Source organism: Prunus dulcis, chromosome 3 (genome assembly GCF_902201215.1).
Source record: "Prunus dulcis chromosome 3, ALMONDv2, whole genome shotgun sequence".
In the NCBI taxonomy this organism is placed as follows: domain Eukaryota; kingdom Viridiplantae; phylum Streptophyta; class Magnoliopsida; order Rosales; family Rosaceae; genus Prunus; species Prunus dulcis.
In genome coordinates this window covers 20,853,411-20,877,781 of record NC_047652.1, presented here as the reverse complement: position 1 = coordinate 20,877,781, position 24,371 = coordinate 20,853,411, and the positions used below count along the sequence as shown (strand labels likewise).

The 24,371-nt window shown below is 39.4% G+C and overlaps 2 protein-coding genes across 2 annotated transcripts; one reads left to right on the top strand and one right to left on the bottom strand.

Annotated features, from left to right (window-relative positions):
* The first annotated feature begins 474 nt into the window (after nucleotides 1-474).
* On the top strand, nucleotides 475-20,499 carry LOC117621473 (auxin transport protein BIG). Its single transcript, XM_034351974.1, has 14 exons — nucleotides 475-856; nucleotides 1,091-1,197; nucleotides 1,581-1,746; nucleotides 1,842-7,915; nucleotides 8,177-8,794; nucleotides 8,923-9,103; nucleotides 10,146-10,380; nucleotides 10,467-15,011; nucleotides 15,097-15,319; nucleotides 15,638-16,039; nucleotides 16,561-16,704; nucleotides 17,177-18,196; nucleotides 18,591-19,097; nucleotides 19,464-20,499. The coding sequence occupies exons 1-14, from the start codon at nucleotides 598-600 to the stop codon at nucleotides 20,289-20,291; spliced, it is 15,309 nt and encodes a 5,102-aa protein (XP_034207865.1). The 5' UTR covers nucleotides 475-597; the 3' UTR covers nucleotides 20,292-20,499.
* Nucleotides 20,500-20,824: 325 nt separating this feature from the next.
* On the bottom strand, nucleotides 20,825-22,612 carry LOC117621474 (U3 small nucleolar ribonucleoprotein protein IMP3). The gene is made up of 4 exons (XM_034351975.1): nucleotides 22,400-22,612; nucleotides 22,183-22,290; nucleotides 21,589-21,663; nucleotides 20,825-21,289 (listed from the first exon to the last, which is right to left on the bottom strand). Exons 1-4 carry the CDS (start codon nucleotides 22,531-22,533, stop codon nucleotides 21,058-21,060), a joined length of 549 nt encoding a protein of 182 aa, XP_034207866.1. The 5' UTR covers nucleotides 22,534-22,612; the 3' UTR covers nucleotides 20,825-21,057.
* Between the last annotated feature and the right edge of the window lie 1,759 nt (nucleotides 22,613-24,371).

Sequence of the window (24,371 nt, the reverse complement as noted above, 5' to 3'; positions counted from 1 at the left end):
ACTAGATTATTTTTTTTTTTCCCTTCTTCTTCTTACATAATGATTTGAACATACTATGTTTATTCTCATCCATTTATTAATCTCATGTCACTTCAACTAAAACTAATAGTTAATTTCCTCATACAATCATGTGTTACAAACAAATTCAGTTAGTAATTTTACTGATTTACTGTTGATAGTCGGTATTACTTTTCTCTATCGAGAAGATAAGTATCACTACAAGTCTATATCAATAACGAATTGGTATTGCCCTTTCTCTATCTAAACGACAAACATTTGTATTACATTGCATATCAATTATATAAAAAAAAAATTCCCAAGAATCACATTTGCTTGGGAAAAAAGCAAACTCTTTTCTATAATAAGTAAATAGTAAAAGTAAAAGGTCTCCTTAAACCCATCAATCACCACAAATTTGCTTTTTACCAAATTCCTCACGACCGCCTTAAAATATTTACATTTTTATTCCATAGACCCATTTCATTTTTCAACCTCACTGCCGACCCAAACACTCTTCTTCTTCTTCTTCTTCTTCTTCTCGCCTTTTCTCCGATGCACTAATTCTCACTTGTCTTTCACCCGATCGTCTCGTTCCTCATGGCCGAGGCCTTCCCCAAACTCGCCGAGTCTCTCTACTCGGAAAACAAACCCATCACCTCTGCTGATCTCTTGCAGAGGCTGCGCTCCTCCTCCGACTCCATCAGACCTGGCCTCGAGAACCTTTTTCTGATTCTTAAACGCGGCGTTGAGGCCGCCGGAGACGGGAAGCTAGGGTTCCAATCATGGGCCGATTCTCAAATTCAAGCAGTTTATTCGATTGCCTATGCCATCGCTTCCTCCTCTCGATCTCTATTGGGTACTTGGCTTCATTTCATTTTCTTCTACGTGAAATTAGTGGCCTACTCTTTCCGCTTGAGTTTCTCTTGCTATCTTTTGAATATAGAAGTAGAGTATATCAAATTACAAGTACTTGATTGTGGGTTGTTGCTAGTTTTCTCTGTATGCCTGTAGCTTCTAGCTTTTTTTGCTTTTACATGTAAGTGGTTGTACTTTTCGCTAGTGGTAATAAATGTACTTAATTTCTTTGTAGTGGGGCAAGCGGAAGCAATAATCGTTGCCATTGTGCAACTGTCGTTGGAATTTGCTGTATGTTATTTGGAGAGATCAGAATTTAACAGCGAAGATATGAGCATTCAGGTTAGTAGTTCTTCTTTCGATATGATATGACTAGTTTAGTTTGAATGTTACTTCTGCTTAGCCGCATTAATTGCAAACATCAATTTGCTCTGTTGTCTTCTGTCTTGTGTGAAGGAGGGAGAGAGGGAGATCATTTTTATTTTCTCTCTGCCCCCTGTACCCATATTTTTTTGGATTTATGGATGAGGTCCTCTTTTGTTGGGTTGGTTTCTGATTATTCCAAAAAACCCTTTAAAAAAAAATAAAATAATAATAGTAAAAAAAAAATTAATTTTAATTTTTATGTATTTAGTGTTCTGCATTGCTACCCGTTTACACATGTTTGGGGAGGTGAGTAGTGGCTTTATCTTGTTTTGATAGTCCAATTCTTGTTGGTTTTGCAGAGTATTATGGTGCAGCTTTTGGAGATAGCGTTGGTTGATGAAATGGATAAAGCACCTGACACACTGCAACCTTGCTCTGTTGATAGTCTGGTGGAATTGTTACCATCTGTTACCAGTAGTTCTTGTGGTAATGAGTTTGATAACCACATTAAATGTGGCCCTCAAGGTGATTGTTTTGGTTGTAAGACTTGATTTCTTCTAGTGTTGTTGCCTCATGTCGTACTGGTACTGATGTTATATACTTTTTATGTGTATGAGAAGGTGTCAATTGTTCAAGGTCAGAGAAACCGGTGGATCGTCTGTTTATGTCTTTAGCTTCTGAGTGCATACAATCTGATAGGCAGACCAGTGGGTTCGGTGGGCCTACTGTCCACCAGGATTTGAACAAATTGGTTTTTCTATCTCAACATTGGGCAGTTGCTCACGTGGGGTGTATTCAACGTTTGATCTTGCTCTGTAAGGAACTCATTGTGCTCCCAGATATGTTTGATGAGAAGATGGCTGGGACAAACTTCTATAAGAGGCTGTCTTTCAGTTTGAGGATTATAAAGCTACTTGGAAGTCTCACGAAGGACATCCCATATATTGAATATGATGCCTCATTGGTGCAAGCAGTTGGTACTTTTGCTGATGCAGTGCCTGTGTTGTTTAGATCTGGATTTGAGTTTGTAAATAGCAATGTTGCAGCCGATGGTAGTTTTGAGAGCCTCACACTGTTGCTACTGGAAGACTTCCTTGAACTCGTCCGGGTTACTTTCTGCAACAGCAGTGTTTTCTTGAATGTCCAAGTGTGTGTGGTAGCTTCCATACTAGATAATTTAGACTCTTCTGTATGGAGATATAACAAGTCTGCTGCTAACCTGAAGCCCCCACTAGCTTATTCTCCACGAATTGTTGTTTACATATTGATGCTCATTCACGACCTTAAGAGACAGACTAGTCGGGCTGTCAATTGGAAGGAGTTAGACACAGAACTTGTTGGCAGTAGCGTCAATTTTCTTGATTCCCCTTCATGCATTGTTCATTCTGAGAAAGTTCCTTTACTTCACAGGTTCACATTTGAACATCTAGTACGGATGATATTCCCTTCCTCAAAGCAATGGATGGATGATCTAATGCATCTTATCTTGTTCCTTCATTCGGAGGGAGTGAAACTGAGGCCAAAGGTGGAGAGGTCATATTCTAGTTGTGCAAAAACTACTTGCAGCTCTGAATTGGAAAATGTGGTTTGCCATGAAGAAGAAGCCCTTTTTGGAGACCTTTTCTCTGAAAGTGGCCGTGGATCTACTGACGGATATGATCAGCCACCAGTTGTTGCTAACTCTAGCTCTAGCCAGAGTAATATGCCAATGGAAGCTGCTACAGAACTGTTGAGCTTTTTTAAAGTGTGCATCTTCTCTCCTGAATGGCATCCATCCGTTTTTGAGGATGGCTGCTCAAAGCTTAGCAAAAGCCATATTGATATTTTTTTGTCCTTACTCCACAGTCAGGGATGCGCTGAGGAGAGGAGTGCTGAGGGCTATTCTCTATCACATGAAGAGAGAAAGATTGGGCATGCCCATGAACTTTGTTTTGATTTGTTTCAGGACCTTGTCACACGCCATGCTTTATCTGATTCACTGGAAGAGTACTTTGTTGAGAAAGTTTTGAATGTTGAGAATGATACTTTTGTTTACAATAATCAGACCCTTACCTTGCTAGCTCACACCCTTTTCTGTAGGGTGGGTTTGGCTGGCAGCCGGTTGAGAAACCAAATTTTCAGGGGGTTTGTGGATTTTGTTTCTGAGAAGACAAAAGCTATTTCTTTAAAATGCCCTAGCTTTAAGGAGCTTCTTGAGGCCCTTCCATCTCCTTTTCATATTGAGATTCTTCTTGTGGCATTTCACTTATCGTCTGAAGAGGAAAGGGCATCACATGCAAAGTTAATATTTTCTGCTCTCAGAACAATTGGTGCTCCAGCTTCGAGTTCTAACAGTACACATTTGTCTTGCTGGGCTTTACTGGTTTCAAGGTTGATTTTAGTGCTTCGCCATATGATATTTTACCCACAGACTTGTCCTTCATCTTTGCTTGTACATCTACGATCCAAGTTGAGGGAAGCTCCGTACTCCAGTTCACAGCCTGGGGTGAACGATCATTTGTCATCTTGGGTCTCAATTGTATTTAAAAATGTAATGACTACATGGTGTGAAGAAGAGCCTGACATCAGTCCCTTAATTCATCAACTGATTGATATATCTGCCCTCCCTGCTTCGCTGTGCACAGACAGTCTTAATATTGACAGATTATGCTTGAGTTGGGATGACATCTGTTCAACCATGTCATCAATTCTGGGGTTCTGGAAAGGTAAACAGGCTGCAGTGGTGGAGGATCTCATTATTGAAAGATACATTTTCGTACTTTGTTGGGACTTTCCAACTATTGGCACTGCAACAGACCATCAGCTTCCTTTAGGGAGTGATCCACAGACTCTTGACACTTCTGAAATAGCAAATTTCTTTTACTTCAGCCATTCAATTCTAGGTCATCATGGCGTTGGTGTGAAAAATAATTTTTCTGAAGTTATAGTTCATTTGCTTCAGCACTTAGACGCTGAACTTGTACCTGAATACATTGAGGAATTAGGCTGGGGTTTTTTGAGAAAGGCAATGTGGTTGTCTTTGGCACTTTCCTTGCTTGATGTTGGCATCTGGAGGTATGGTGCGAAGAATAGAGTCACAGGAGTGGGTTCAAACTGGATAGAGAACATGTCTAAGGACAATGAGTATATTGCTGTTGCCGAAGGGATGATTTCTTCTTTGATGGATGCTGGTCATGTTTCAATGTTGTTTAAGATATTTTCATCTTTGTTGAAAAGATATTTACAGGCTTATCAGAAAGCTTTTGTTGCTACGTTTGGTAATAGCCAGAAGGATGCTGATGGGTTTTCACCACTCTTGCTCTTTAAACATTCAGGATTTGACAGATGCCTTCAGGATGAGCTTGAAAAGACTGGCACTTATTCTTTTCGTCTGGAGTCTGTTCTTGACCTGTTGGTAAAGTTTGATGCTATTATTGATAAAAGAGCTTCAGGAATTTTGTGCAGGGTCTCCTGGGAATGTATGTTACATGGTTTCCCATTTAATCTTCAGACTCATAGTGGAATTCTTCTTTCTTGCATTTTTAACATAAGAGGGATAATTTCCATTCTTGTTGGTTTGCTTAAAATAAAAAATGTGATAGGAAATGTCGGCGTGGAGATTGAGGTACTTCGTCAAATTCTTGATACTGTTGTGACAATCAAGTTTGATAGGATCTTTGAAAGCATTCACGGGAAATGTGAAACCATTTATGAAAGCTTGAGTGCAGGCTTGGGTGGGTCAGACTATGCCAATTTAATTCTATTAGAGCACTTGGAGGGTTTTCTAAGGGACATTAATGCCAGAGGAGTAAGCGACAACAGCATTTATGAGTGCATAATCACCAAGGCTATTGATATGATGGATAGCCTTAGAAAAGACCCTACAAAGGTTGATATTTTTAAGTTCTATCTTGGAGTAGAAGATGTCCCAGAGCAGGTGAAGGCTCTTTTCGGCGTGCAGCATGGTGATTTACTGGTTCTAATTGACGCTCTACATAATTGTTACTCTGAGACAGTTAACATAAAGGTTCTTAGCTTTTTTGTTGATCTGTTAACTGGAGAGCTGTGTCCTGATCTTAAACACAAGATCCAAAACAAATTTCTCAGCATGGACTTACTTTTGCTTTCCAAGTGGTTGGAGAAGAGGCTCTTAGGTTGTGTTGTGGAAGCTTCAGGTGGAGTTAACAGTGCAAAAGGAAGTTCTCTCTCTCTGAGGGAGTCGACCATGAACTTTATTTTATGCATTGTATCGCCACCTTCTGATTTGAAATCAACAGAACTGCAGAGTCATATTTTTGAAGCTGTGCTGGTCTCCCTTGATCCTGCATTTTTGAAATTTGATATTCATGTTGCCAAATCATTTTTCCATTTTGTTGTTCAGCTATCAAAGGGTGATGCTTCAGTGAAATTTCTTTTAAAGAGGACCATAATGCTGATGCCGAAGCTGACCGGCAATGATTGCCTGCTACCAGGCCTGAAGTTTCTTTTTGACTTTTTCTGTAGTGTCTTAAGTGATTGTGGGTCTGGTAAGAATACCCCAGAAAAGTTGTCAGGAAAATCTCTGCCTGGAAATGCTTTTGGTATGGGACCTATGGCTTCAAGGCCCGTAGGTTCAAGGAAGAACTCCGAGACATTGGTCCTTTCTACTAATGAAGAAGGTGGGTCCATCGCTCTTGAATGTGATGCAACTTCTGTAGACGAGGATGAGGATGATGGAACTTCTGATGGTGAGGTGGCTAGCCTGGATAAGGATGACGAAGACGATACTAACAGTGAAAGGGCCCTTGCTTCTAAAGTTTGCACATTTACTTCTAGCGGTAGCAATTTCATGGAACAACACTGGTACTTCTGTTATACATGTGATCTGACTGTCTCAAAAGGCTGTTGCTCTGTGTGTGCAAAAGTTTGTCACCGTGGTCATCGTGTTGTTTATTCTCGCTCTAGTCGTTTCTTTTGTGATTGTGGAGCTGGGGGTGTTAGAGGCAGCAATTGTCAATGCCTAAAGCCACGCAAGTACACAGGAAGTAGTAGCGCCCCCATCCGTAGTACTAGTAATTTCCAGTCCTTTTTACCTTTCACTGAGGATGGAGAGCAGCTGCCAGAAAGTGATTCAGATCTTGACGAGGATACTAGTACCGATGTAGATAACTCTCTCAGACTATCCATCCCAAGAGAGCTTCAGGATGGGATCACACCGTTGCTTGAAGAACTTGATGTTGAAGGTCAGGTGCTTGAGCTTTGCTCCTCATTGTTCCCCTATATAACTAGTAGAAGAGAGTCCAACTTGTCAAAAGATAATAAGATCATTCTTGGTAAAGACAAGGTGCTTTCTTTTGGTGTTGACCTCTTGCAATTGAAGAAGGCATATAAAAGCGGCTCCTTAGACCTGAAAATAAAGGCAGACTATTCCAATGCTAAGGAACTTAAATCACATTTAGCTAGTGGTTCTCTTGTCAAATCCTTGCTCAGTGTCAGTATTCGAGGGCGACTTGCTGTTGGTGAAGGTGATAAAGTTGCTATATTTGATGTTGGGCAGTTGATTGGACAGGCCACCATTGCACCGGTGACAGCAGACAAAACCAATGTTAAGCCCCTCTCCAAGAATGTTGTTCGATTTGAAATTGTGCAGCTTACTTTCAATCCAGTGGTGGAGAATTATCTTGCAGTAGCAGGCTATGAAGATTGCCAGGTCCTTACCTTGAATCCTCGTGGTGAAGTGACTGATCGTCTTGCCATTGAACTGGCACTGCAAGGTGCATATATCAGACGGGTTGATTGGGTTCCAGGTTCTCAGGTTCAATTAATGGTGGTTACCAACAGGTTTGTCAAAATATATGATCTATCTCAGGACAACATCAGTCCCATACACTACTTCACACTGCCAGATGATATGATTGTGGATGCAACACTTCTTTTGGCAACTCTAGGGAGGATGTTTCTTATTGTTCTTTCAGAAAATGGAAGGCTATTCAGGCTAGAGTTGTCAGTGGACGGTAATGTTGGGGCTACACCTTTGAAGGAAGTAATCCAGATACAGGATAAAGAGATAAACGCGAAGGGTTCATCTTTGTACTTTTCATCAGCATACAAATTACTTTTCCTATCCTATCAAGATGGCACTGCTTTGGTTGGTCGGCTAAGCCCCAATGCCACATCTCTAAGTGAGGTATCTACTATATACGAGGAGGAGCAAGATGGTAAACTGCGGTCTGCTGGACTTCATCGTTGGAAGGAATTGCTGGCAGGCAGTGGGTTATTCGTTTGCTTCTCAAGTATAAAATTAAATTCTGCCATTGCTGTATCGATGGGATCGCAGGAGTTATTCGCACAGAACTTGAGACATGCAGTGGGTTCGACTTCACCTCTTGTTGGAGTAACTGCTTATAAGCCTTTATCCAAAGATAAGATTCACTGTCTTGTTTTGCACGATGATGGTAGCCTTCAGATATACTCACATGTTCCAATGGGAGTCGATGCTGGTGCTAGTGTAACAGCAGAGAAAGTCAAAAAATTGGGTTCCGGCATTCTCAGTAATAAGGCTTATGCTGGTGTTAACCCTGAATTTCCACTTGATTTTTTTGAGAAAACAGTGTGCATAACAGCAGATGTGAAACTGGGTGGTGATGCCATCAGAAATGGTGATTCTGAAGGGGCTAAGCAAAGCTTGGCATCTGAGGATGGTTTTCTAGAAAGTCCAAGCCCTGCGGGATTTAAGGTAATTGTTGCAAAAGGGTCTAGTGACCTGGCGTATATGGCATTTAGTCTATTTTCTGGTGTTCATCGCCTTTCTCCTTTCTTACATGGCATGCTTAGTCTAGTTTCTGGTATTCATCTCCTTTCTTGTTTCTGGTTTCATCTCCTTTCTTCCGCTTGTTCCAAATCCACTCTGTTTTCGGTTGTATCTATTCTAATGAACTTGCTTTCATGTTTAACTTAAAATACTATGGTTCTAACATTGTTTCCTTTTCTGCCTCAGATATCTGTCTTCAATTCAAACCCTGATATCATCATGGTTGGGTTTCGCGTGCATGTTGGTAATACATCGGCAAACCATATACCCTCAGACATTACTATTTTCCACCGGGTCATTAAATTAGATGAAGGCATGCGGTCTTGGTATGATATACCATTTACAGTTGCTGAGTCGCTCCTTGCTGATGAAGAATTTACAATCTCTGTTGGACCAACCTTCAATGGATCTGCTCTGCCTAGAATTGACTGCCTTGAAGTATATGGTCGAGCCAAAGATGAATTTGGTTGGAAAGAAAAGATGGATGCTGTACTTGATATGGAAGCTCGTGTGCTTGGTTGTAATTCCTTGCTTTCAGGATCTGGGAAAAAACGCCGATCAATGCAGTCTGCTTCTATACAGGAGCAGGTCATAGCAGATGGTCTTAAGCTTCTATCCAGCATTTATTCATTGAGCAGGTCTCAGGGTTGCTCCAGAGCTGAGGAAGTTAATCCGGAGCTAATGAAACTGAGGTGCAAGCAGTTATTAGAAAAAATATTTGAGAGTGACCGAGAGCCCTTGTTGCAGGCTGCTGCTTGCCATGTCTTGCAGGCTGTGTTCCCCAAAAAAGATACCTACTATCATGTAATTACCCACTTTTGATTCATATGATGCATTAACATTTTTTCTTGCAATGCATGATCGTCCTTATTTGTGCATTAGTAAATGAAGAAATGTGTTGTTTAATCAGTAATTGACATCTTCTCCTTCAGGTTAAGGACACCATGCGGCTTCTTGGGGTGGTGAAGTCGACCTCTGTACTCTCTTCAAGGCTTGGGGTTGGTGGTACTGCAGGGGCATGGATAGTTGAAGAGTTTACAGCCCAGATGCGGGCAGTATCTAAGATTGCATTGCACCGTCGCTCAAATCTGGCTACATTCTTAGAGAAAAATGGTATTTCACACATTCTCTGATGCCCCAAGTTGTTTACATGTTTAAGACTTCACATTCTCTTGTGGTGGATGTAGTATATGTTCCTTAAGTAGTAACCACATCATAAAAGTATGTGTCGTAGATGGTACCTCAACCTATTACGGGAATAGAAACTGAGTGAATCTCGCTGCCTAAATTCCTCAACTTAGTGAGCTTTGATAATGCTGAGGTTCTTTTCCTTGCTGTATATTAACTTATCAACTTAAAATGTGTCTTACCTGTTCACTGATTTCTTTGAGATTGGTGATAAGTGGCTGTAGCTTATTCATGCCATATCATGGCATTGGTGGTACAGTTTATTTTTTGTTCTTCTTGCAGCCTAGTTATAATGTATGAATATCCAATTTATATATAGATTATTGTTTTTCCTTTTAGTTATTTGTATGAAATTTTATGATACAGTACTTCCCATAAGATTTGATCAAGTACAGTTTGCATTATTTCATTTGTAGTTTCTTCTTGTGCATGCATCATATAAAGGGTTGAATCACCTTATTTGATGTGCTATTGTAATGCCTACCTATATCGGTTTTACACTCTATTATTAGGTACTTTTCTGACATTCTAAAACAGCAGTTCTTTTCCATGTTAATAATATTTTGATTTTTTCCTACGCCTGACTGGGTTTTGTTGGAATGTTACTGTGGCTTGAGCTTTGTTAATTTTTGTACAGACATGGGTTGATTGTTGTTGTCTTTGAAGTAGTTATTTAAAAGGGGAAAAAGGAGATGATCTTTTAGAAAGTATTATGATTTTATCCATATTGCTGCCATTTTGTTAACTTGTACAGCTTGACCTCCTTAAGTGCTTACTGGAAGAAGAGATACAATTCTTTAAGTGGTGTTGCAAGTTTATACATACATAATGGTTTTTTCTTTTCTTCAGATCATTTACTGCCTTTTTTATTTTTCTTTAACCATTTTGTTATCTTGGGTTGCTTGCTCCACTCATCCTGCATCCTTCATTTTAAATTAAAGGATCTTTCTTCCCATCCCTGATGCAGGTTCTGAAGTTGTGGATGGGCTTATTCAAGTTCTGTGGGGAATTTTGGACTTAGAGCAGCTTGACACACAAACAATGAACAACATTGTCATATCTTCTGTAGAACTCATTTATTGTTATGCTGAATGCCTGGCTTTGCACGGAAAGGATACAGGGGTACACTCTGTTGGACCTGCTGTTGTATTATTTAAAAAGCTTCTCTTTTCGCCCAATGAGGCTGTTCAGACCTCAACCAGGTAATTGTTATTATTACATCATGGTGAGTTCAACTTGTTTTTTAGTTTTTTTCAGTTAGTCACGTGTACTACCATTTTCTTTCCAGCTTGGCTATATCATCAAGGTTGCTTCAGGTTCCATTTCCCAAGCAAACTATGTTGGCCACAGATGATGCTGCAGAAAATGCAGTATCTGCCCCTGTGCATGCTGACACTACTGGCAGAAATGCCCAAGTAATGATTGAAGAAGATTCCATCACTTCATCTGTTCAATACTGTTGTGATGGTTGCACCACTGTTCCTATACTTAGACGGCGATGGCATTGTACTGTTTGTCCTGATTTTGATCTGTGTGAGGCATGCTATGAAGTTTTGGATGCAGACCGTCTCCCTCCACCTCACTCTAGAGATCATCCTATGACAGCAATACCCATTGAAGTGGAATCACTAGGGGGAGATGGCAATGAGTTCCACTTCACACCAGATGATGTAAGTGATTCAAGCATATTGCCAGTAACTGCAGATTCGAGGACCCAGAATTCTGCTCCATCAATTCATGTCCTTGAGCCCAATGAGTCTGGGGAGTTTTCTGCTTCAGTGAATGACCCGGTTTCAATTTCTGCTTCGAAACGAGCTTTGAATTCCTTGATTCTCTCTGAGCTTCTTGAACAATTAAAGGGATGGATGCAGTCAACATCAGGGGTCCGGGCGATTCCTATTATGCAGCTCTTCTACAGATTATCTTCTGCTGTTGGTGGACCGTTTATAGACATCTCAAAGCCTGAAAGCTTAGATTTAGAGAAATTAATTCGGTGGTTTCTGGATGAGCTTAATCTTAACCAACCCTTGGTTGCGAAAGCTCGCTGTTCATTTGGGGAAGTTGCAATACTTATATTCATGTTCTTTACCCTGATGCTACGAAACTGGCACCAGCCTGGCAGTGATAGTTCCATGCCAAAACCTAGTGGGACAGCAGAAACACATGATAAAACCATCATCCAGATCTCGTCATCCACCTCAGTTGCTGCTTCATCTTCCTTGGATGATCAAGAGAAAAATGACTTTGCATCCCAGCTGCTTCGAGCTTGCAATTCCCTTAGGCAGCAGTCTGTTGTCAATTACTTAATGGACATATTGCAGCAGCTAATGCATGTTTTTAAGTCCCCTTCTGTTAATTATGAAAATGCAGGACCTGGTTCTGGCTGTGGAGCTCTGTTAACAGTTCGAAGGGATGTTGTGGCTGGTAATTTTTCTCCTTTCTTTTCAGACTCATATGCAAAAGCCCACCGTACAGATATTTTTATGGACTACCATAGGTTGTTGTTGGAGAATACCTTTCGGCTGGTATACACTTTGGTCAGACCTGAAAAGCAAGACAAGACCGGAGAGAAAGAGAAGGTGTCAAAGATCTCCTCTGGCAAGGATCTGAAGCTAGATGGATATCAAGATGTCCTGTGCAGTTACATTAACAATCCTCACACGACTTTTGTGAGAAGATATGCAAGGCGGCTTTTCCTCCATCTCTCTGGAAGCAAAACTCATTATTATAGTGTGCGAGACTCTTGGCAGTTTTCAAGTGAGATGAAAAAACTTTTCAAACATGTGAACAAATCTGGTGGGTTTCAAAATCCTTTGTCATATGAGAGAAGTGTTAAGATAGTTAAATGTCTCTCTACTATGGCTGAAGTAGCTGCGGCACGACCTCGGAACTGGCAGAAGTACTGTTTGAGGCATTCAGATTTTTTGCCATTCTTGATAAACGGAGTGTTCTATCTTGGAGAAGAGTCAGTTATTCAGATTTTGAAGCTGTTGAATCTTTCCTTCTACGCAGGAAAGGATATTGGTAATTCATTACAGAAAAATGAAGCTGTGGATTCAGGTATTAATTCAAACAAATCAGGGTCACAATCTCAGGATCCCAAAAAGAAGAAGAAAGGTGAAGAAGGAACAGAATCTGGTTCGGACAAGTCCTATTTGGATATGGAGTCGGTGATAGATATCTTCAGTGACAAGGGTGGAGATGTCTTGAAGCAATTCATTGATTGCTTTTTGCTGGAATGGAATTCTAGCTCTGTGCGTGCAGAGGCCAAGTGTGTTCTTTTTGGTGTTTGGCATCATGCTAAGCAATCATTCAAGGAAACTATGATGATGGCTCTCTTGCAGAAAGTAAAATGTCTACCAATGTATGGTCAAAATATTGTTGAGTATACTGAACTTGTCACATGGTTGCTGGGTAAAGTTCCAGATATCAGCTCAAAGCAACAGAGCAGTGAACTTGTGGATCGATGCTTAACCCCTGATGTAATCAGATGCCTCTTTGAAACACTTCATTCACAAAATGAGCTTTTAGCTAATCATCCAAATTCCCGCATATACAACACTTTAAGTGGATTAGTTGAATTTGATGGGTACTATCTTGAGAGTGAGCCTTGTGTTGCCTGCAGCTCTCCTGAGGTACCATACAGCAGGATGAAGCTAGAAAGTCTGAAATCTGAAACAAAATTCACTGACAACCGCATCATAGTGAAATGTACTGGGAGTTACACCATCCAGACTGTGACCATGAATGTTCATGATGCACGGAAGTCTAAATCAGTGAAAGTTTTGAACCTGTATTACAATAATCGACCTGTGGCTGACTTGTCAGAATTGAAGAATAATTGGTCTCTGTGGAAACGGGCCAAGAGTTGTCATCTTGCTTTCAATCAGACTGAACTTAAAGTGGAGTTTCCCATTCCAATAACAGCTTGTAACTTCATGATTGAGCTGGATTCCTTTTACGAAAATCTTCAGGCTTTGTCTCTTGAACCATTGCAATGCCCACGTTGCAGTCGACCAGTCACTGATAAGCATGGTATATGCGGCAATTGCCACGAGAATGCATATCAATGCAGGCAATGCCGCAACATTAATTATGAAAATCTGGATTCCTTTCTCTGCAATGAGTGTGGCTATAGTAAATATGGTAGATTTGAGTTCAATTTCATGGCGAAGCCAAGTTTTACTTTTGATGACATGGAAAATGATGAAGATATGAAGAGAGGGTTGGCTGCTATAGAAACTGAATCAGAAAATGCTCATAGGAGATATCAGCAACTTTTAGGATTCAAGAAGCCCCTCCTTAAGATTGTTTCAAGTGTTGGCGAGAATGAAATAGATTCGCAACAGAAGGATTCTGTTCAGCAAATGATGGTCTCCTTACCTGGGCCTGCATGTAAGATTAACCGAAAAATAGCTCTTCTTGGTGTCCTATACGGTGAGAAGTGCAAAGCAGCTTTTGATTCTGTCAGCAAAAGTGTTCAGACACTGCAAGGATTACGCCGGGTTTTGATGAATTATTTGCACCAGAAACGTGCAGATAGTGGAGTTGCTGCTTCAAGATTTGTGGTTTCCAGGTCTCCAAATAATTGCTACGGCTGTGCTACTACGTTTGTGACACAGTGCCTAGAGGTATTACAGGTGCTGTCAAAGCATCCAAGTTCCAAGAGACAACTTGTTGCTGCTAGCATCTTAACAGAACTATTTGAAAATAACATTCATCAAGGTCCTAAAATGGCTCGTGTGCAAGCTAGAACAGTTCTTTGTGCATTTTCTGAGGGTGATATAAATGCAGTGACCGAGTTGAATAGCTTAATACAGAAAAAGGTGATGTACTGCCTTGAACATCATCGCTCCATGGACATTGCTCTGGCCACCCGTGAAGAGTTATCATTGCTGTCAGAAGTATGTTCGCTTGCTGATGAATTTTGGGAATCGAGATTGCGTGTTGTTTTCCAGCTGTTATTTTCTTCTATCAAATTGGGTGCTAAGCATCCTGCCATTTCTGAGCACGTTATTCTTCCTTGTCTGAGGATTATATCTCAGGCATGTACTCCTCCAAAACCTGATGTACCAGATAAAGAGCCTAGCATGGGAAAAGCTACTACTGGTTCGCAGATCAAGGATGAAAGTAATTCTATATCTGGATCTTTGGGTGGACTTGGCAGTGGGGGCAAGCCTACTCCAGAATCATTAGATAAAAACTGGGATGCATCACAAAAGACTCAGGATATTCAATTATTAAGCTATGCTGAGTGGGAGAAGGGGGCATCATATCTTGATTTTGTTAGAAGGCAATACAAAGTGTCCCAGTCAACTAAAGGTGGTAGCCAGAGGACTCGACCTCAAAGACAAGATTTCCTTGCTCTTAAATATGCACTCAGGTGGAAGCGGCGTACTAGTAAGACAGCAAAGAATGACTTATCAGCATTTGAGCTGGGGTCATGGGTTACTGAACTTGTTCTTAGTGCTTGTTCTCAATCTATAAGGTCGGAGATGTGCATGTTGATAAGTCTGCTCTGTGCCCAAAGTACATCAAGACGATTTCGGTTATTGAACTTACTTGTGTCCTTGTTACCAGCAACTCTTTCTGCTGGTGAAAGTGCTGCGGAATATTTTGAGTCACTGTTCAAGATGATAGATTCAGAAGATGCCCGTCTGTTTTTGACTGTGCGTGGATGCCTGGGCACAATTTGTAAACTAATTACTCAAGAAGTGGGCAATGTCGAGTCCCTAGAAAGGAGCATGCATATTGACATTTCACAGGGATTTATACTCCACAAGCTTATAGAGTTGCTTGGTAAATTTTTGGAGGTTCCAAATATTAGATCCAGGTACAATTGATTTCTTTACTATTTTTTAATTTTTTGCTTAACTGATTTCATTCTTGATATCTTACTTAATTCATCTTGATGTCAGATTCATGCGAGACAATTTGCTGTCGGAGATTCTTGAGGCTCTTATTGTTATTCGTGGCTTGGTAGTGCAGAAGACGAAGTTAATTAGTGATTGCAATCGGCTTCTGAAAGAGCTTTTAGATAGCCTTTTGCTTGAAAGCAGTGAAAATAAACGGCAGTTCATTCGAGCCTGTATCTGTGGTTTGCAAAACCATGGAGAGGAGAGAAAGGGCCGAACTTGCCTGGTATGGACGAATTTATTGTTGTGCATTATGTACTATTTTCCAAATTATGATTTAAGATCATTTTATAACCCATGAAAGTACTAATGTAGTGTCTTAATTATCCAGTTCATATTAGTTTTTTTTTCCCTTCTATATTGATAAAAGTCACATAGTTCTTGGGTTCTGCATAGTTTCTTCTACAAGTTTTCCCCATTCTCATTTTTGCATGTGTGTTTTAACATTTATCTTATTTTGTCTTTTATTTTATTTGTAAGCATGGGATTCAGTTTTGTTTTCACCAACCTATGTGTCAGCACTCATTTTCAATTATATGCACAGTTTATACTGGAGCAGCTCTGCAATCTCATCTGCCCTTCAAAGCAAGAGCCGGTGTATCTGCTGGTTCTAAACAAGGCACATACGCAAGAAGAGTTCATTAGGGGGTCTATGACAAAGAATCCCTATTATAGTTCTGAGATTGGTCCTCTGATGCGGGATGTCAAGAATAAAATCTGCCATCAGTTGGATCTATTAGGTCTTCTTGAAGATGACTATGGGATGGAATTGCTAGTTGCTGGAAACATTATTTCTCTTGATTTGAGCATAGCTCAAGTCTATGAGCAAGTCTGGAAGAAGTCAAATCAATCTTCAAACGCCATGGCTAATACCACATTGTTATCCCCTAATGCTGTTCCATCAGCTAGAGACTCTCCACCTATGACAGTGACGTATCGGCTTCAGGTTTGTTACATATGTTCTTATCTAATTATTTACCAAATAAAAGTGTGTTCACTGATTACTGTATGCTTCTAAATGACGAAGGAAACACCTTTTTGCTCCATTCATTTGTCAATCTTTGATATATAGGAGTTTGGTCCTAAACTTACAATCAGATTGCAGAAACCAAATTCTAACAATGACATATAAAATTCTATACAAAACTAAAGAAGTTCTTGCACTGTCAAATCATTTAAAGCATAAATTTGAGATGATATAATTCACCTACAAATTCATTTTCTAGTTAAAGTCTTGAATTAATCCATGACTTTAGCTAACATCTAAAGATAGGTACTCTCCATAATATTTCAGCCAACTTAATCTTGGTTTTTACATTCAAATCCCTTATTTAAATTTGTTCATCCAGATGCAACCTTACATCCTTTATTCCTAACAGATCTATGGTGTATCTGTAGTGTGATGTTTTTTCTACTGACTTTGTTCCTTGATGTCTTTTGATGTATCTTTTTGGCTACAATTGCCAGGGATTAGATGGTGAAGCAACTGAGCCTATGATAAAAGAATTGGAAGAAGATAGAGAGGAGTCACAAGATCCAGAGGTCGAGTTTGCTATTGCAGGTGCTGTTCGTGAGTATGATGGGCTGGAAATTATATTGAGCATGATCCAGGTGTGTTGCATCTTGCATTTATTGTCCTTCCCAGATTTTGAAGAGTTCCTTTTTATTTTTTCAAGTCAAATTTATTCCATTTATGTTGCAGTAAAACATAACTGTGTAAGATACATATTGAACTCCTAAGCATGTGGATTGAAAAATTTATTTCTTGGGAAACAGCTTTTATAAACCATCACTGACATTTGCGTTACTAATCTTTACTTTTTCTTTTTGGGTTGGGGGTTATGGATTCTAAATCTTACAGTTGTCAGATTACTCACATCCTCAAATTTTTTTTTTTATTTAAAGAAAAGGGCAGTCTGGATGTTCAGTTGTTCTGTGGGTATAGTTATACTCCTTTAGTTAGATTTCCATGTCCAGGATTTACACGCCTTTCTTTTATTTTGTTTTTCATTCCTTTGTTTTTGTAAGGGAAACCTTTTGCCACTTATTGTTGAAATATCTGACTTATAATATGAATGTACAGCGTTTACGGGATGATTTCAAGTCCAACCAAGAGCAATTGGTAGCTGTTCTAAATCTCCTCATGCATTGTTGCAAAATAAGAGAGAACAGGCGGGCCTTGCTGAGGTTAGGAGCTTTAGGTTTACTTCTTGAAACTGCAAGACGTGCCTTTTCTGTGGATGCCATGGAACCTGCTGAAGGCATACTTCTGATTGTTGAGAGTCTGACACTGGAAGCTAATGAAAGTGACAACATTAACATCACACAGAGTGCTCTTACTGTCACTAGTGAAGAGACAGGTGAACAGGCCAAGAAAATAGTCCTCATGTTTCTGGAGAGATTGTCTCATCCTTTGGGCCTTAAGAAATCAAACAAACAGCAGAGGAACACTGAGATGGTTGCGAGAATCTTGCCCTACTTAACATATGGTGAACCTGCTGCAATGGAAGCTCTTATCCTGCACTTCAGCCCACCCTTGCAAGACTGGAGAGAATATGATCGGCTGCAGAAAGAACATGAAGATAACCCAAAAGATGAGAACATTGCCCAGCAAGCTGCAAAACAAAGATTCACACTAGAAAATTTTGTAAGGGTCTCTGAGTCTCTCAAAACAAGCTCCTGTGGAGAGAGATTGAAAGACATTATTCTTGAGAGGGGTATTACTGGTGTTGCAGTTGGACATCTGAGGGATAGTTTTTCAGTAGCGGGGCAGGCTGGTTTTAAATCAACTACAGAATGGGCAATAGGCTTAAAATTGCCATCTGTTCCACTGATATTGTCTATGCTGAGGGGCTTGTCAACAGGACATTTGGCCACTCAGAAGTGTATTGATCAGGGAGGGATATTACCTTTGCTTCATGCTTTAGAAGGGGTCTCAGGGGAAAATGAGATAGGAGCGAGGGCTGAAAACTTGTTGGACACGCTTTCAAATAAGGAGGGAAAAGGAGATGGATTTTTGGAGGAGAAGGTGCAGATGTTGAGACATGCCACCAGGGATGAAATGAGACGTAGAGCTTTAAGGAAGAGAGAGGAATTACTTCTGGTAATTACCATTGACTTTGTTTTTTTTACCCGGCTTATCTTTAAATTAAAGGAAAGCAGGTGCCACTGAATCAAAGGTTTTAGTAGATCGATTAGTTTAGTTGCTTACAGTAATTCTTAAGTTAAATATACATCAAAAAGTTTCGTTGCAATGTTGGGAAATGGGGTATCCTGCCCTGTTATTCGTAACTTAGAACTTGAGTGTAATCTTCTTTATAGTCAGTGAGTGGAAGCTATAATACGTTGTAAGAGATGGTAGAAGGTTAATTTGAAGATTATTTTGTTAGAATTAGGATAGTATTTAGTCGTGTTTGCATTTCTTTTCTTATTTGACCTCCCTGTTAGCATTAATATTATCTGTAAGCTGATAGTTACCTCTTTCTTCATAAACTCAGGGGCTTGGAATGCGACAGGAGCTAGCTTCAGATGGTGGTGAGCGTATTATTGTTGCTCGACCACTGCTTGAAGGTTTAGAAGATGTGGAGGAGGAGGAGGAGGATGGGTTAGCATGCATGGTTTGCCGAGAAGGTTACAGTTTAAGGCCTACTGACTTGCTTGGTGTTTACTCTTATAGCAAACGAGTGAATTTAGGTGCAGGGCCTTCTGGTAGTGCTCGTGGGGAGTGTGTTTATACAACTGTTAGTTATTTCAACATTATTCATTTCCAGTGCCACCAGGAAGCGAAGAGAGCAGACGCAGCTCTGAAAAATCCAAAGAAAGAGTGGGAAGGAGCAACTCTCAGAAACAATGAATCTCTTTGCAATTCTTTGTTCCCTGTGAGAGGTCCATCTGTTCCATTAGCGCAGTATATTCGCTATGTTGACCAGTACTGGGACAACCTCAATGCTCTAGGACGTGCTGATGCAAGTCGTCTTCGGCTGTTGACATATGACATTGTTCTGGTATAACACTTTCTTTCATTTTCTTCTCTTTTGTTATTTAGCCTTTTCGTTGTGATAGTCTTGTTCTTCCCTTGTGCATTGCATTTTCTCTATGTTTAGAAGATTGCATTAACAAAATGATTAATGTATACTGATGGTTTCCTTGATTAAACCTTTTGCATGTTAGGAATAATATAAATTTAGGATAATGATATCACAAGAGCAATTTCATTTACTATCTTACATGAACTGATTAACTTGTGATGATGCTTCAAGTACCATGAGTATGAATGAGTTGCTTGAGGTGACCGCATCCATGTCTTTCTACTATGGATTGATTGGGCATCATAAATCTGACCCTAACATCTATGATCCTTTGTTATATAGATGCTAGCTCGATTTGCGACTGGGGCATCATTTAGTGCAGAAAGCAGAGGTGGTGGAAGGGAAAGCAACTCCAGATTTCTTCCTTTCATGATCCAAATGGCGCGTCACCTTCTTGATCAGGGAAGCCCATCTCAGCGTCATACAATGGCCAAGTCTGTGTCAACATATTTGACATCTTCTAGCTTAGATTCCAGACCTTCTACTCCTGAAAAACAACCGTCTCTGGGATCTGAAGAAACTGTCCAATTTATGATGGTGAATTCACTTCTCTCGGAATCTCATGAATCCTGGGTGCAACACCGCCGAGCCTTCTTGCAGCGTGGAATATACCATGCCTACATGCAGCACACGCATGGCCGTTCAGCAGGTCGCACATCATCCAGTTCATCGCCTATAGTCAAGATAGAGTCGGGAAATACAAGCCAAAGTCCAAGTGCAGAAATTGGGGGTGCTGATGAGCTTTTGTCCGTCATTAGACCAATGCTTGTCTACACTGGCTTAATTGAGCAGCTGCAACGTTTCTTCAAGGTACAAAAATCAGCAAATCTGTCATTGACCAGAACAGAAGGTACTTCTACTGCATCAGAAGGGGAAGATGACAGTGGAAGCTTGGAAGGTTGGGAGGTAGTGATGAAAGAGCGACTTTTGAATGTAAAGGAGATGGTGGATTTCTCTAAGGAGTTGCTGTCGTGGCTCGATGAGATGAGTTCTTCCAGTGATTTGCAGGAGGCATTCGATATAATTGGTGTATTAGCTGATGTGCTTTCTGGCGGCATTACGAACTGCGAGGACTTTGTGCGCGCTGCAATCAATGCAGGGAGAGGCTGAGGATTTTTAATTAGACCTAGGGGCGTTGTATGTGTTGCTTGCTGTATTTGGCTACGGGGTTTAATTTTTTTTGTAAAAATAGTGATGCTTGTGAATTACATAACCCCATACCCCATACGTATGAAGGGGTTCAAACTCCGCAACTGTCTATTCTGAGTTTGTTCAATACATATGACTCCCTGGTATAGAAATGTTTTTCTCCCAAAAATCTGTTATTTTCCAATTATAGTTTTTGTTCGTCTTCGTCCTCTTATCATGCCTGAATTGGGAGTTCCATGTCAGAAGTTGCTTGCTGATCTGAAACCTACAAATTTTTCTATAGTTCAAATAAATATATAAAATACATATTTTTAATAATACGTAATGCTTGGCCTACCTGTTGACATTGATACGGCTGCAATTCTTATGATCAAGCACCAGCAATGGCTGGGATCTTCCATATCGAGAAACAATATATGAGTAACTACTTCTGCCTTTTTGCATCTTCATGATAGGAGCAAATTGTAATAAAAAAGCATCAAGGATTTTCCATGTACAATAAAAAACAGTTTTCATACGGAAATTTAAAAAAAAAATACATTTCAACATGAAGATAAAAAAACGTTGATAGTATTCAGCCACAAAAATGCCACATTTGGCGCTCAACAGCAAACCCTGTGAGGTGTTCGATACATGATATACAATGCAAGATAAGAATTCGCTTCTCTTCAGCCACCAACAAAAGGGGACAAAGGAACCTTAAAATTAGCACACAAGCCTTTTAATTTCAGTTCATTGCATCATAATCGTCCAACTTGTCATTGTACTCCAGAACCTTTCTCCTAATCTTTGATGAATCCACCCATGTAACGAAGTCTTCCATATTCCTTGTCACTAGGAATGCTGGGTCAGTAACAGTCTCTGGACCAACTCGCAGGTGCCCTTGCTCAATGTATGTGACAGCCTCCTTCAGGTGCTCAGCAAACTTCAATCGGACCACCACAGTTGAAAGCCTACGTCTATAAACATAGACATCGTCAGTAAAGTAACAAGAGTGGTGCATGCAAAAATTTGGAAGAGAGTTCTTGTTCCTCCTTGTGTGTGGTAAGCCATCATGACTCACAAGAAAGATGTAAGGATTTTCATACTATACTCAAACAAATTAGTATTACCCTCCAGGTAGTGCCAATAGCAATTGCAAAGAGAACCCCTTTTAATTTGTTGCAAACTTTTTGTCAATAGTTTATAAGAATTCACTCTCACATTTTCCCGTCAAGGTATGACAAGCAAGTCCTGTAATGGAGTAATTGAAAATTACCTGCAAAAGGATGACACGGATAAATGATCACACAATGCCAAGCTTTGTCTGGATGGTATCACACCGATATTGTACCTGTCATCAACGTAAACCCTTTAACTATGAATCACACTTTAAAAACCACAGATGATACTAGATCTACCATTGCCGCTGCAGTATTCTTGTACCATGCATCTAAACAAAGATAAATCTATTGAATCCGGATCATGCAAAAGTCAAGCCATCTGCAACTAGAACCACTTTTGGTTTCAGTTCCACAACAAATTACACAAGAGATTAATCCCAAAGACTTCTCTCTTCATATCAAACAGCAATGAAATACATTTGACTGCTTCAAATTTCTCATTTTCGATATCAACACTACTATCACCTACATATAACACACATAATGTCTAGCAGAAAAATACTTTTAGAGCTAATTAACAAAAAGCTGAAAACTTGTTATGGGTTTTTACTATGCAGCTTTGAAAGATTAATACTTCTAAGTGAACATACCAATTCAAGTTTATTCAGCATCAAAAAACAAAAACAAAATTTGCAGTATACTCCCTAACAGAACAATTTCTGTAGCACGTAAATAAACAAATAACTCACAGCTTTTCCAATAGCATATCGGTCATTTCAATCCGAAAAGGGTCGTTTGGGTTCATCTGCTTCAATATGTTCACCAGCTTCTGCACCATCCGGCATAAACCCGAATATCTATTTTCCAATTTTCAATCGGGAAAAAAAAAAAAACTAAGATTGAGCGACCAATGACACCATAAAAATGACATTAAATTTTAAAAAAAAAAATACAAATATTATATACTTTTTATAATCGTCGCGACCGGTGACATGGTAACGTTGCAGAACCTGGGCTTCTCTGTGACCTCCTTCTCTCTTCCAATCCAAGAAGTTCACTTTCTTCAACAGCTTCTTCTCGTGAAACTTCAGCTTCCTCATGGCTGTTTTTCCAAAGAGAGAGAGAGAGAGAGAGGGGTGCTAAAACCCTAGGATGAGGAAAAAAAGTAGCTTGTTAAACCCTAATTTGGGAAGAAAGAAATTGGGCCACAATCCCATGACTCATGAAATTTAACTACTTTGAATTTCAGATTTAAAATTTGGATTAGGCCTTAGAATTTGGGCTTTATGTTTCTGACCTAACTTGAGTAAGCCCAAAAAAATCAAAGCCCATATCATAGAACCCCAAAATGTTCCCCATACTCCAAAATGCTATTTTTGCTAAAGACTCATAAAAATTCCACACATACAATACAGCCTAATCCAATTTAATCTTTGTACACTTCAATATTTGGTACCAAATTGGTCTAGTCCCCTCACTTATTACAAATTATAATTACTCTAAATAAATATTTATCTTTTGACAAGAGCGATAATTCTAAACTACTCTAATATGCCAAAAAAAATTGTTCAAATTCAAATATAATAAGATAGGCATACTGCCTTCGTTTGACTAACTGGTCTAACCTCCATTCGCCCAAAGAAACATTTATCATAATGAAAGACTAACTGGTCTAACCTCCATTCGCCCAAAGAAACATTTATCATAATGAAGATGATCGCTGTAAGAATTAATGCAAAAGAAACTATGAGGCCCATTTTATTTGACAGCTGAGAGGCCCTGCAAAGATCATTTACTGATCAACGACCAGATCCTAAGTCAATTCGCCTGGACCATCTGACAATCATTCATCATTGGAGAGTAGAAACTCATGTCCATAAACACACAGAGTAATTCCACTCTCTCAGTGCACAAATAATGCACCAAAATAATGAAGGCCATCTTAGTACTTGACATCAGTGGATTTTGAGCATATGCTAAATTCTCAATGAATGACATAAACATTGTGGTAATTAATGTACTGAGCTGCCCTTTTACAGTTTTATTTGGAGCTGATTTTCCCACTCTCATTTTCTTCACTTATACTCCCTTTCGCTTTTTAGTATTTTTTTAATACTCTTTTTCTTTTTCATTATTTCTCTTTCCTATTTTACCATTATTCTTTTTACTTCACTTTTATATTAGGCCTTTGGTTTTAATGTCAAAATAGTCCATGTGTTTTCAATTTGGTTTGTTCCGTTAAAGTTGCTGCTAAATGAACATGATAATCTTTTTTCATTTTATTTTGAAAACCTATAAAGCTTTTTAAAGTCAATAAAAAGTGGAATTAATTTTAAAATACATTAAAAATTCAATTAAACTAAAATATATCATTAGAAAAAATAAAAATAAAAACTTAAAAAGAAAAAGGAAAGAAGGGCATAGTCTAGTCGGGAAGGAAAGGAGCTACTCAATGGGTGGAGAAGTGGGAAGGACCATTGCGTTGTGGTAAGGCTACAAGGGCTTTTATTAGTATATATTAGACGTGGGTGGGTGGATTGGAGTTGGGGAGGTAAGTGTGGCTTGGAGAGTTAGGGCCTTTGGGTGTCGGTGGGGAAAATGGCTGGGGATATAGATTGACAGGGTTGCTGGATTGTTCCCACTTCTACAATCACTGTGCAGCTCGTCCCCTCCCCTACTACGCCCTTCTTTTCTTTTCTTTTTTTCTAATGTTTAATTCAACTTTTTATTAACTTCATTACGCATTATGGGTTTTCTTAAATTAAAAAAAAAATAATATCATGTTCATTTAATGGCGTAAAGAAAAATAAATAACATAAAGAAAAAGAAAATGAAATGCAAGTTGGAAAATTAAGTATAAAGAAAAAGAAATAATATAAAAGTAAAATAAAAAGAAATTAATGTAGAATAAGGGTAGAATATGAAAGAGAAAGATCAA